At 39.8% G+C, this 12,608-nt stretch overlaps 1 protein-coding gene across 1 annotated transcript in view; it reads left to right on the top strand.

Annotated features, from left to right (window-relative positions):
• The window catches only part of eif3hb (eukaryotic translation initiation factor 3, subunit H, b), a 152,233-nt gene that overhangs the window by 91,187 nt on the left and 48,438 nt on the right, over positions 1-12,608 (top strand). The window contains exons 3-4 of the mRNA XM_063042269.1: positions 7,692-7,859; positions 9,874-9,973. Coding sequence (XP_062898339.1) covers positions 7,692-7,859; positions 9,874-9,973 — 268 coding nt within the window. The remainder of the gene's footprint in view (positions 1-7,691; positions 7,860-9,873; positions 9,974-12,608) is intronic.

Raw genomic sequence — 12,608 nt, 5'->3', positions numbered from 1 at the left:
GGGGGCATCCTTGGTTAACATGGTTAACATATACCTACTTTGATAACAAATTTGCTGAGAACTAGAAAGATCCCTGTTACAACCATAATAAGTTCGGGTCAATATGCCTCATATATCCTCTGGTTATATTGATTGTTAATGCAAACAACACATTTCACTGTATGTTTTGATAAACGTGCATGTGATAAATAAATGGATCTGAATGTGGAAGAGTCAAGATGTCAATATACTAACTTTTATCAAACTTGTAAAGCATAATTGATGATTTCAAGATCAAATTCAAATTTGTTGTCATTTGACTGCACATATATACAACCAAATGAACAATGTTCTTTCGGACCACAGTACACAAAAGAGTTGAGTTTTAAAATGTTTATGTTCTCATCTCACGAAGGTACTCATTAGGCATCCGAAGTGGCTAATCATTTTCCTGGCCCAATGAAAATGTTTGAATTCATGTTTTTGATTACATATTTGAAAATGGAGTATAGCTGCAGAGCCCAAAAACCATTTTAATCTAATGCATTGCAAGTATACTTGCCAACTGGTATTTTAATAAGCATGACTGTCTCCTGGCATTGTAGGGAACAGAGAACTTTTAAATATTTCTTTGTGACTGATACAATTTTGTTAGTTGAATTTAACTAAATTTTACTTCCAGGCATGTAAATTACATTATCTGATCTCCATCCCAAAAAGCAACATTAATTTCAGATAAAGCTGAAAAAAATTATTGCAGCAACTTTTTTTTCCCATCTTATCCACTTTTTATTCTGCTGCAAAGGTGGTTGAAGGCAGCTAAAATGGCTCACTCACTGCATTGCTTGGTATCAGGATTTTAAAAAGTATGAGAACTTTTTGTTTTCATTCACTTTATCTAAGAACAAACACCCTTTTTCCTTTCAAGTTTGCAGTGAATATTCTGAGCTGTTTTGACATGAGGATAAAATGGTGTTGATTACTATTGTCATTGTTGTGACAGTTTGAGATGATTTCACAGTATCATATGCGCGTACTCTTACATTGAGGTTTTGGCTCCAAAGTGATCTTTATTTTCCCCTGCAGCACATTGGCATCAATAGTCTAAATGGGATTAAAGAAAACCTTGTGATTGATTTCCCTCCCTGTGGGAAGTGGCTAGCACCTCCTTTCTTGGCATGTCCTAATTAATAATTTGCCATTTGGGGAGTTTCAGAATCAGATTCTGGTTTGGTATCACTGACATGTCGTGAAATTAGTTGTATTGCAGCAGCAGTACAGTGCAATACATAAGAAATGTGTGTGTGTGTGTTATTCCTTTCTCTGCATTGGGCAGCATTTTTGCCATTTCCTTAGCATTTGTTTTTTACAAGGCTGGGTTGCTAGCTCGACGCTCGACCCAGCATGGATGGTAAACGTGCAAGAAGTCAGCCAGCTCTGATGCCACCCCACACACATGCACCCCACGCGCTCGTACGCACGCAAGTGGTGTGGTGGTGTCTGTGCTGGCTGGCTTGTATATATAACGTGTGTGTGTTTAAGTATGTGTGTATATTCAAGGTACATCTATTATCAAAGTATTTTTGCAGTATATAACTCTGAGATTCCTCTTCCCCAGACTGCCAGAAAACAAAGAAGGACCGAAGAAGGATCATTGTCCGTTCAGAAATCTATGTGAATCACGGATCACATTGGTTTACAGATGCGGTCCTGTGTCTTATCACATTGGTGTATGACTCCTTGCTTCTAATGAGCTTGTGCATTTTCTAAATTGTAGCTATAAAGTTGCTTTGTCAGCCGTCTTGGCCAGACTTTTGGAAACAAAGCTGTTCCCATGCAATATGAGCTGTTGAGGGGGAAGAAGTGGATAATGGAAACTGACCCATAGACGAAAGGAACTGCTGCAGCCTACGTCTCATCAATCTAGTTTACTTTGTCCCTCACTTCTTTCCCCACTCTTCACTACTGTTGCTATGTATTTGGATAGTCTGTGTAGCCTTCCAAGCCAGCTTGAATTCTTTGATGACAAGATACAGAACACGAAGTCAAGGGAGAGGGGTGTGATTTAAGGGAAATGTTGGCAGCAGAGCGGTGGATTACAAAGAGACCAGTTACAAATGAAGCATTTTCATGTTGTATAAAGTGCAAATTGAACTCGCAGAACTTGGCGGGGGTGGGATGGGGCATGTGACATGGTTGCATGGTGGTTAGCGTGACGCTATTACAGCAACAGCCACCTGGATTTGATCCTTCACTTCTGTAAGGTGTTTGTATAGTCTACCTGTGACCGTGTGGGTTTCATCGGGGTGCTCCAGATTCCTCCCACGTTCCAAGGACGTACCGGGTGGTTGGATAATTGGTTACAGGGCTGTAATTGGGCAGTGTGAGCTTGTTGGACTGTTACTGTACTGTTAAATTGTTATACAGATATTTAAAAGTATGAAGTGGAAAAGCATTGTTACTGTATAATACGTAGGACATTATGGTGCAGGTATTAGATACCTTATACTTCTCTGTGGAGTATTTGTAGATCTGAACATGTGCTTGATGTCAACCTGTGGCTGACTTTCCATCATGAAAGCAGCATTGGCATCTGCTGTTTAACCCCTGCTAACCCCAGCCTATACTGGTCATTACCTGAGCTCGCACCACAGCCTCAATATATTTTTGCAGCTGTTTGGCTCTGAAGGTCCTGTAGGTGTGGTTGCCTTGTTCGTTCTACGTGATGCAGCGAGTGGCAGGCAGCAGAAATAAGACCACATGCACGAACAGTTTGATGATCCTCTGACAGCTTGCGCTCCCAAAGGCCCCTTTTTTTTACTATTTGTAAATGTCACTGATAGTTGAAAATGGCTGCAAAAAATAATAATTTTTTCAATTGTCTGTTTTATTCTAAAGAAATGAAACAGTTCTTAGCTAAGTTGTGTGAGGCACAGTAGTATAGTAGTGGGCTGCTGTCGATCCTAGGGGATCATGGGTTTGCGCCTCTGGTGGACTGTGTCCTCTCCAGGGCGCAAGCCTGGGCGGGAAGATTTGAAGAACTGGCTGTTGCCCACGCAGTGTGATTCCCCCCCCCCCCCAAATCAATGATAAGGGAAGGGCAAGCGCCGATAGAGCTTAGCACGAATGTCGTCGCAGAGGTTGCCAGAGTGAAGTTCTGAACAACATCAAACAGCGTCAGGGACCCCGGCTCTGAATTTCTTCCTCGGGGTTTACTCCTGAAGCTTTTCCCGTAGGTGGGTATGGCTGCAAGGCAGTGGAGGTTGAAAATCAGTTTTCCTTCACCTAGGTGGGCTGCTGTCCAAGGCTGATGAGCCCCACCTGCCCGAAGCAACTGGTTTTGAGGCGACCGTGGTCCGCCATTGCCCCTTCTCTTGCCTAGTAGCTAAGCCACACATAAAGGCCAAGAGTTGAACTTGGTTGTCAGAGGCCGTTACAGATGCACACCATTTGGAGCACTTTATAGGTAGTCAGAGCTTTAGGAACCCACGGTAGTATATTGGTTAGTGTAACATTATGGGCAGCATTGTAGCATAGCCGTTACTGTAACACTGTTGCAGCATCAGCAACCTGGGTTCATTACCCGCCACTGTCTGTGTTCACCCCATGACCGTATGGGCTTCATTCAGTTCCAGTTTCCTCCCACATCCCAAAGATTAACAAAGATGTTAATTGGGCAGTAGTGGCTCATTCACCCGTTATATGCCATGGGCAATCATGGTCTTTCCGTGATCATAATTGTTGGTAAATTTTTCTACAGAAGTGGTTTGCCATTGCCTTCTTCTGGGCAGCGTATTTACAAGACAGCTGACCCCAGCCATTATCAATATTCTTCAGGGATTGTCTGCCTGGTGTCAGTGGTCGCACAACCAGGACTTGTGATCTGCACCAGCTGCTCAAACGATCTGCTCCCATGGTTTCACGTGACCCTGGTCGGGGGGGGGTGGGGAGAGGGGCTAAGCACCTAGGTGGAGATGTATCTGCACTGATTTCTACAGACTCTGCCAATTAATTCCAGCACAAATGCATTTCTTCTGCATTTCTCTCACCCTCCCCATCCATTCTGATGTAGAAATGCTTTTGTATTTCTTGAGCATGCAAAGTCCAATCAACTTTCAAAACTGTCATCCATAGATTCCCGAAAGGATCTGATTTTTGTGTAACACACACAAAATGCTGGAGGAACTCCGCAGGCCAGGCAGGACAGACGACCTTTCAAAGGGTCTCGGCCCGAAACTTGGACTGTACTTTTTTCCATAGATACTGCCTGGCCTGCTGAGCTTCTCCGATATTTTGTGTGTTTTGCTCGGACTTCCAGCATCTGCAGACTTTCTCTTGTTTGTGATTTGATTGTCGTGTGTCTTAAGAAAAAAGCAGCATATTCTGAATATAGCCGGAGACGATTTATTTGCACAAATTATTGTGATTGTGAACAGAATGGATTGGATATTGCTCCAGATATGCATCCATTTTGTAGAGTTGAAAGCAGGACTGATTAATTTTAATGGAAAATTGATTTATTATTGTCATATACTGTATTGCATGCTATTCATACAATGTGCTGGCATTGGAGATGGTTCAGAGGAGATTCACAAAAATGATCCCAGGGTTAATGTTGAGTAGTGTTTGACAGCTCTGGGCCTGCACTTACTGGTGTTTGTGAAAACAAGGTGGGGATCTCACTGAAACCTATTGAATATTGAAAGACTTTAATAGAGTGGATGTGGAGAGGATGTTTCCTATAGTGGGGGAGCCTTGGACCAGAAGGCACAGCCTCAGAATAAAGGCCCTTTAGAACAGAGATGAGGAGGAATTTCTTTAGTTAGCGGGTGGTGAATCTGTGGTATTCATTGCTATATATGGCTGCGCAGGCCAAGCAATTGGATATACCAAGATGATTAGCAAGGGTGTCAAAAGTTACAGGGGAAAGGCAGGAGAATGGAGTTGAGAGGTGATAATAAATCAGCCATGATGGAATGGTGGAGCAGGCTCGATGGCCTGAACAGCCTAATTCTGCTCCTATGTCATGATTACAATAGTGCATAGAGGTAATATAAAGTAAATACCATAACAGAGTACAATTGTGTAAAGGATATGAAATTTTAGTCCCCTAATATTCTGACTCACCAATATAGTGAAAACAGGATGTTTGAGATTAAAACCACCTATCCCGAGGATTTGAATCTTTTTCTCCATTGCTTAATATCTTTTATTAAAGACCCAGTTGCCATATGGTAGAGATTTGCTCTCTGAGTATCATATTGTATCCTTTAAAAAAAATCAAGTGTTTTAATTCAGCATTGTATTGCATCTTTTCCTCCAGCTTGATATTTGCACTTGCATATTTTACCGTCTTAAAATAGGTAGAAGTTGTTCATAACCTGTACTGATCATTTAACTATGAAGTGTTTACAGGTAAACTATGTTTGTATGTTTTCTAAACCACTTGTGTTTTCAGGAAAAGGGCTTGAAAGATAGTTTCAAGTTCTTCTTGAAAGATAGTTTAAAACGTGTAATCTGAGTAGAACTTGAAAAAGAATCTAGTGCTTTCCTGGTGTATATAAAGGATAAACTCTTCACGGGCTTCCAGCTGGGTACAGGTATCGATTATAACCGATGTCTCGATAACCATCTCTGCCATGTGCATCAGGGATGATGCCCGACAAGAGTTTATTTACCTGAGTGGAATTCATTGATATTTTGATTGTAGCTGCGATTTTGCTGAATTCTGCAAATCAGACTGCTCTTTTTCAAATAATGCTTGAATAATGAAAATTTGTAAAAGGAATTCTTAAATTTAACCCTTTTCTCATTAGTCAAGATCATTAATCCTGGGAGTTGCACTTGAAGCTGTAAGGTTGCAGGTGAGGATAGTGGAATTAGGCTGATTTAATCTTCCTTGGTGGCATTTCCACTATACATCTTCCGGCTTCCTGTGTAACTTATTTGAGATTCTAACAATGATGTTTGGATTCTCACTTTCCATTCTGTTAGGACACATCTGGTGAGCACTTAATGCAGTAGCTGTTTTCACATCTACGGAGAATAACATGTGTCCTTTGTAATTATAACTTTCTCTGGTTATGTGGTGTGTTTATCTGCCAATAGACACATTTCCAGCAACAAGATTATTTTGAGAATTAAATAGAAGTCATGTTTGATAGTCATCTGAGTCAGCAGCCTTGTGTAATTTAACGTCTGGGCTGTGTTTGGTTGCTTGTGTGGTGTTGAGCATTTTAGACTTTTTGTCAACAATATTCTGAGGAAATAGGATAAAACTTGACCACTTGATTATTTTTTTCCCTCAGTCCAACTAATGGTGATCATTGTGAATATATATATATAATACCTGTGGCCCATTACTGATTAAATGCAGATTATACAGAGGTATGGTAATAAGACACTAGCTGGAATAAGTGGAAAAAGTAAATTTTGCACAACTTATTTCTTGCAGATGTTTCTATATGCAGTGTGTATGTGAGTCTTAAATTCCCTAACTGTACATAGATATTTTGCAGGGGTGTTTGTATCTCCCAAAATGTTTTATTTTTGCAAACTGAATTTTTTATTGAAGTGCTTGTACATTCACTCTATCCAGGATCCATTTGGTGTATCATATTGATCGGTTTTAATATTGGGATTTTAATGTTAAGAATTGAAGACCGTGTTGTATTGAGCTGTGGTATCATCCAATGGAAGCTATATTAAAAAGAAACCTCAAGTCCATAGGAGTATTTAGATTTTATTTTATTTAGTGATTCTGCACAGCCCTTTGAGCCACGCTGCCCAGCAACCCCCTGGTTTAATTCTAGCCTAATCATCGGATAATTTACATTGATCAATTAACCTACTAATCTTTGGACTGTACGAGGAAACGCACGCGGTCACGGGGAAAGCGTACAAGCTCCCTGCAGGTAGCAGCAGGAATTGAACCCGGGTCATTTGTTCTGTAGAGCATTGTGCTAACAACTACACTATTGTGCCGCTCCATGGTAGATGGGGGCTATAAAATAAACTGGTGACTAGTGGTTTTGATTGCTTGGAGAATTTTTCTGTCCTAAATCAGAAATCCTCAGCATTACATGTTCTTGCTATGTACAGTATAATGCAAAGGCCAAATTGGGGGATCAATATTAAACAAGGGTGTTCAAGACAGTAGGTTTGAAGTTCAAGTTTAAAAGGAGAAAAACTCACTTCCTTCTGGAGATTAATGTTCAAAGCTAAGAATGGTATTTGTTTACTGGAGTGGGAAATTCTTCTTGCAAAGCATTAGTGGGGCGACATGGTAGTGAAGCGGTTAGAAAAATCGCCATTGATCACTGGTCAGGATTCAATTCCTACTGCTTTCTGTAAGGAGTTTGTATGTTCTCCCCATGTCCTCATAGCTTTCCTCTGGGTGCTCCGGTTTACTCCCACAGTGCGAAAGACGTACGGGTTAGGATTAATAAATTGTGGGCATGCTACGATGGTGCTGGCAGCATTGTGACATTTGCAGGCTGCCCCCAGCACAATCCATGGACTGTGCTGGTTGTTAGTGCAAACGATACATTTCACTGTGTTTTTCGATGTCCATGTGACAAATCAAGCTAATCTTTTTTAACGATCTTTTTTGGCATCCAGTAAATCATAAAATAGATTAACAGTAGAAACTAGCTTAGAAAGTTTTAAGAGTTTGAAAATCATGATTTTGTTTTTCCTGTTTTCTTTTGCAGTTCAATACCAAATGGAAATGATGAGAAGTTTGCGTCATGTTAACATCGACCACCTCCACGTTGGCTGGTATCAGTCAACTTACTACGGCTCTTTCGTCAGCCGGGCTCTATTGGATTCCCAGTTTAGTTACCAACATGCAATAGAAGAGTCTGTGGTCCTCATCTACGGTCAGTGACGCTTTTCTATTCATTTCTTCTTCTGCTCTGTTTACCTGGCAGTGCAGCCTGGCAACCCCTCTTGGTAAATACCAGCCCAGTGTCTGCCTCAGCCCCAGCAGCGGCTCAGTCTAGACAGGGTTTCCTTCTTTCTATTTATTTTTCTTGCTATCAGAGCCCTGATGTGTACATTCTGGAATGCCGAAGTTGCTGCTTCATTTTTTTTTCATTCCTCTTCCCCCTTGTTGATGGCGGGTGGAACAGGACCAGATGTCTAACAAAAACTGATTGCTTAAGTCTGGCTCAGTACGTGACCTTACAGTTATGACACATTTTGCCAGATTTCGCCTCTGACAGCCGCTCACAAAACATCGACTGTTCCTAGCACAAAGATTTTCTTCTTTCTGACCATTTACTACTGTTTCCTTTACTTGCTAAACCAGATGTTCTGTGCAGTATCATAGCTGTAGGTAAAACATCTTTATTGCCTTCCCCAAGCTCACTATTTGCCATAGCTGGCAGGCTGTTACAAAGTTTCCAACCGAGAAGTAAATGTTACATCCTGAATATCTGTCAGAAAAAATACTAATGAACACGATTAATCTTTGAGTAGGACAAAAATTGTTTCAGTATGTTAACAATCGGATTACAGTAGAAAAGCTGTTAAAATATACTTGTATTCATTGGAAATTTTATGTAATTTTTTAAAAAACATTCCCTCCCCAATTTTCCATTTTGTATCACATATAACTTTACATATGTATATGTTTGTCTGTCTCTTTACAGCTTTTCATTTACTTGAAAATAATTTTGCATGCAAGTTTTCTAACATTTAATGTGGAAGTTTATTCAACTAAGAACCGCTAATCAACCCAACTGCATTTTATCAAAAGAAACCTGATATGATTTAGCGTTTTTCAGGCATGAAACTGAGATTACATGTAATAAATAAGTAATGAACTGAATATAAACAAATTTATCCCAGTACATAAGGATTTATAATGTCGCTGTTGGGTGTTTCACTTCTACCTTAAACCTACACATGGTAGGGCAGTGCAAGAGTGTACAAACATACCAGTAGAATATGGCATGGAACAATAGAACCAATCGTTACCAAATTTTATGAGTTCCCTCATATTCATCTTTAATAGCTGTCTATCAATTCCTTGTCTGCCCCTATTCAGAGAAAGGTTTAAATTTCTGATTGGACTAGAGACAAATATGTTATTTAGAAAATATTAGTGGACGTTATATTTCTGTTTAATATTTGGTTGTACTCAGCATTTTCTTTCTTTTGGGGGCATTAATGTCTTATTCAAATACACCCCCGCCTGTTCGATTTAATGTGATTGAATACATCTTCAAGCTCTCTTTATTTCTGCCCCGACCATGTGCCTCATACTGTCCTTAGAGAAAGAGAAAAAAGCTTTCCATTTTTCTCCCATATGCAGATGCTTGAGAATCAGGTTTTCTTTACCAACTCATAGCTTCAATTCCCAAAGGAAGATTTTTTTCAGATGCATTTCAATTCATAATTCCAGAGAATTTTCTGGAGTTTGACTTATCTGACTACAAATATAAAGTATTGCCCATGGATATTTAGTATTCTGTTAGTAAGCCAAAACATCATATTCTATCAGTACAAGTGCTCTCGGTGTGGATAGAAACTCATTTTTCCTACCATACACTGGGGATTCAGGGCAAAGATTCAGCAGCAGGTCCATAGAAAAATGTCAGACCTCTGCATATGGTCTTTGTGTGCAATATCTAAACAATACTTCTCTGCAGAGTGTGCACCATAGAGGCCAGCTTTAGATACAGCTCCAAGAATGAAAAAAAAGTTTTCTTGCTATAATATAGAGACAGCCAAGCTGCTTTTTTAAAAAAAAAAATCTGCTTTTGTTGAATCTTTTGTAAGTAGGGGAGGATGTCAATGTTGATCCAGTCTGATTTTCGCAGTAGTATTTCTGCAAATGCAAATAGTTTTAAGAATTAGCTTACTTCTTCTCACTTCGATTCTTTCTAGATCCAATTAAAACCGCACAGGGTTCCCTTTCACTGAAAGCTTACAGACTGACTCCGAAATTAATGGAAGTTTGTAAGGAGAAAGATTTCACTCCTGAAGGGTAAGTTTGTTCTCATGGAAAAAAAAGGAGAATCAGAATGTATCTAACACGCAAAATCAATTTCACTGTCTTTTCTGGAACCACCTTTGTTTTAAAACATTGAAATATATCCAAAAATTGCAGTCAGAATTAGTCAGTACAAAATGTAGTATGCTGGTGTTGACTATTTTAAAAGTGGCTCTCAAATTATGCAATACATATACAATGCCTTCATATGAAACCATCTGTGAATTTTCAGGCTATGTGTGTTGTAGTTATGGCATTTCTTTTCTTAGTTTATGATTTGTGTTGTATTTTAGATTTTTTTCTGCACCCTAATGCAGTCTTGATTGGGATACGATGTTACACAAACAATTTAAATACTCCATTACATTATAGAGGTACCACATTAGCATAGTGGTCAACGCAACACTAATACAACTAATAAGAGTTGGGAGCCATTTCTGGCACTGTCTGTAAGGAGCTCATATATCTTGCTTATGACCACGTTGGTTTCCTCCTGATATTCTGGTTTCCTCCCACATTCCAACGGTTGGTTAATTGGTCAGTGTATATTGTCCTCTGATTAAGCTAGGATGGAGTAGGTTGTTTGCTCGGTGGTGCGGCTCACTGGGCCGGAAGGGCCTGTTGTATGCTGTATCTCTAAATAAAATAAATATTTTCAACATTGCCATATTCTACTTCAGTTTTCCTAATTTTCAAAGACATGGCAAACTTTGAAGTGCCTGAATAACTTTTATGACCCAAGTGTTCTAGTTCTATATCAGGATTTTATACCACTGATGAAAAGTCTTTGACCTGAAAGCGTTAACCATTTCTCACTGATGTTGCCATCCTCCTGAGTGTTTCCAGCATATTTTGTTCTTATTTCAGATTTCTTTTTCTGAAGAAATCTGTGGATGCTGGAAATATGATTTGAAAACAGAAATTGCTGGAAATACTTTGCCTGTGGAGAGAGAAGCTGTTAATGCCCCAGGTCAATAGACTTTCAAAAACATAACATTTGAGAAAATAATCATGTTAAAGCTCAGAGGAGAGAAGAGGGTGGAGTCCAACTGAATGATGGGACTGGTGCTGGTTGAGAATTGGTTTGTCAAAAGAAGATACAGATGCAAGAAAATCATTCAGGGCAGTCATTTAACAATTTCAGAATTGTGAGATGTTGTACATGAATTATTTCTTTCCTCTTATGGATTCAGCAATTTCAGATGATTAACTTTTCAGTTTGTATGTTGAGTATTCCCAGGATTCCCTTTTATTTCAGATTGCCAGTATTTTTTCCCAATGTTTTACTTCTAGCATTGCATTTGTCCCTCTCCCTTTATTTCTTTCTCTTATCTCTAGAAAGATTATCTGAAACAAGCAAGCCTTCATTGCTCTCCTCTCCTAGCAGCACAAGTTTTATCGCTGTCTTTGTTTAGACTCGCAATTTATTACAAAAATTCATTAACGTAAACACAGTATTTTCTGGTGCTCCCTATGTAGCCTCCTCTACATTGGCGAGACCGATCGTAAATTGGGGGAATGCTTTGTCGAGCTCCTCTGCTCCATCTGCCAAAGGCAGCACTTTCCAGTGGCTAGACATTTTAATTTCCATTCCCATTTCTGTTCCAACATGTCAACCTATGGCCTCCTCTTCTGCCAGGATGAGCCCACGTCAGGGTGAAGGAACGACACTTTAAATTCCTTCTGGGTAACCTCCAACCTGATGGCATGAATATCGATTATCTTTTGGTAATTTTTCTACCCTCCCCTTCCCCTCTTCTTCTATTCCCTAATCTATTCTTTTACCCCTTCTCACTTGCCGATCACCTCCCTCTGGGTCCCCTTCTCCTGTTGTCCACTCTCCCCTCCTATCAGATTACTTTCTCTTCAGGTTCCTACCCACCTGGCTTCACCTACCACCTTCTAGCTAGTCTCCTCCTCCCCACCCTCACTTTTTTATTCTGGCATCTTTCCCCTTCCTTTCTAGTGCTGAAGAAGGGTCTTTGCCCAAAACATTAATTGTTTGTTCATTTCCATAGATACAGAGTTCCTTAACCATTTTGTGTGTGTGTTCCTATGGTATTTTCCAACTCTTTCCAGTTCTGATGGAATGCCATCAGTTTGAAGCATGAACTGTTTCTCTCTCTCTCCACTGCTTGCTGGTTTTTCTGCTTGCTGAGTATTCCCTGCATTTTGTGTTACTGTTTCAATACATCTACTTTGCTGCTTTTGCTTGTTCTTTGCACTTTTACACACAAATGGCTTGTTCTGTACTCCTACCTCCTTAATTTATGTGTCCAACTTCTCCTTCAATGCACTCATGCTAATTACCTCAAGCACTTCATGTGGAACTCTGTCCCATTTATTTTGTTGAGTGAAGACATTTTTCTGCAACTGATTTATTGGATTGATTAGTGATTGTCTCTTAGAACTGAACACTTTGACACAAAGAAACATAATAGCTGCCCTGCTGAGGCCATTTATAATTTAAAAAGGCTGAAGCCAAGTCACCTCTGTGTCTTTCAAAGAACTGGATCACCGCTGTTCAGTTTGTTATGGAAGGATATGCCATCTTTTTTCTGGTGTTAGTCATGTAATTTTAGTTTTGCACAGGGTTCAAGTCCCACTCTAGGTTTAAGCAAAAAAAGTC

The sequence above is a fragment of the Mobula hypostoma genome, chromosome 1 (genome assembly GCF_963921235.1).
Source record: "Mobula hypostoma chromosome 1, sMobHyp1.1, whole genome shotgun sequence".
Taxonomy (NCBI): domain Eukaryota; kingdom Metazoa; phylum Chordata; class Chondrichthyes; order Myliobatiformes; family Myliobatidae; genus Mobula; species Mobula hypostoma.
This window is presented reverse-complemented; position numbering and strand designations above follow the sequence as displayed.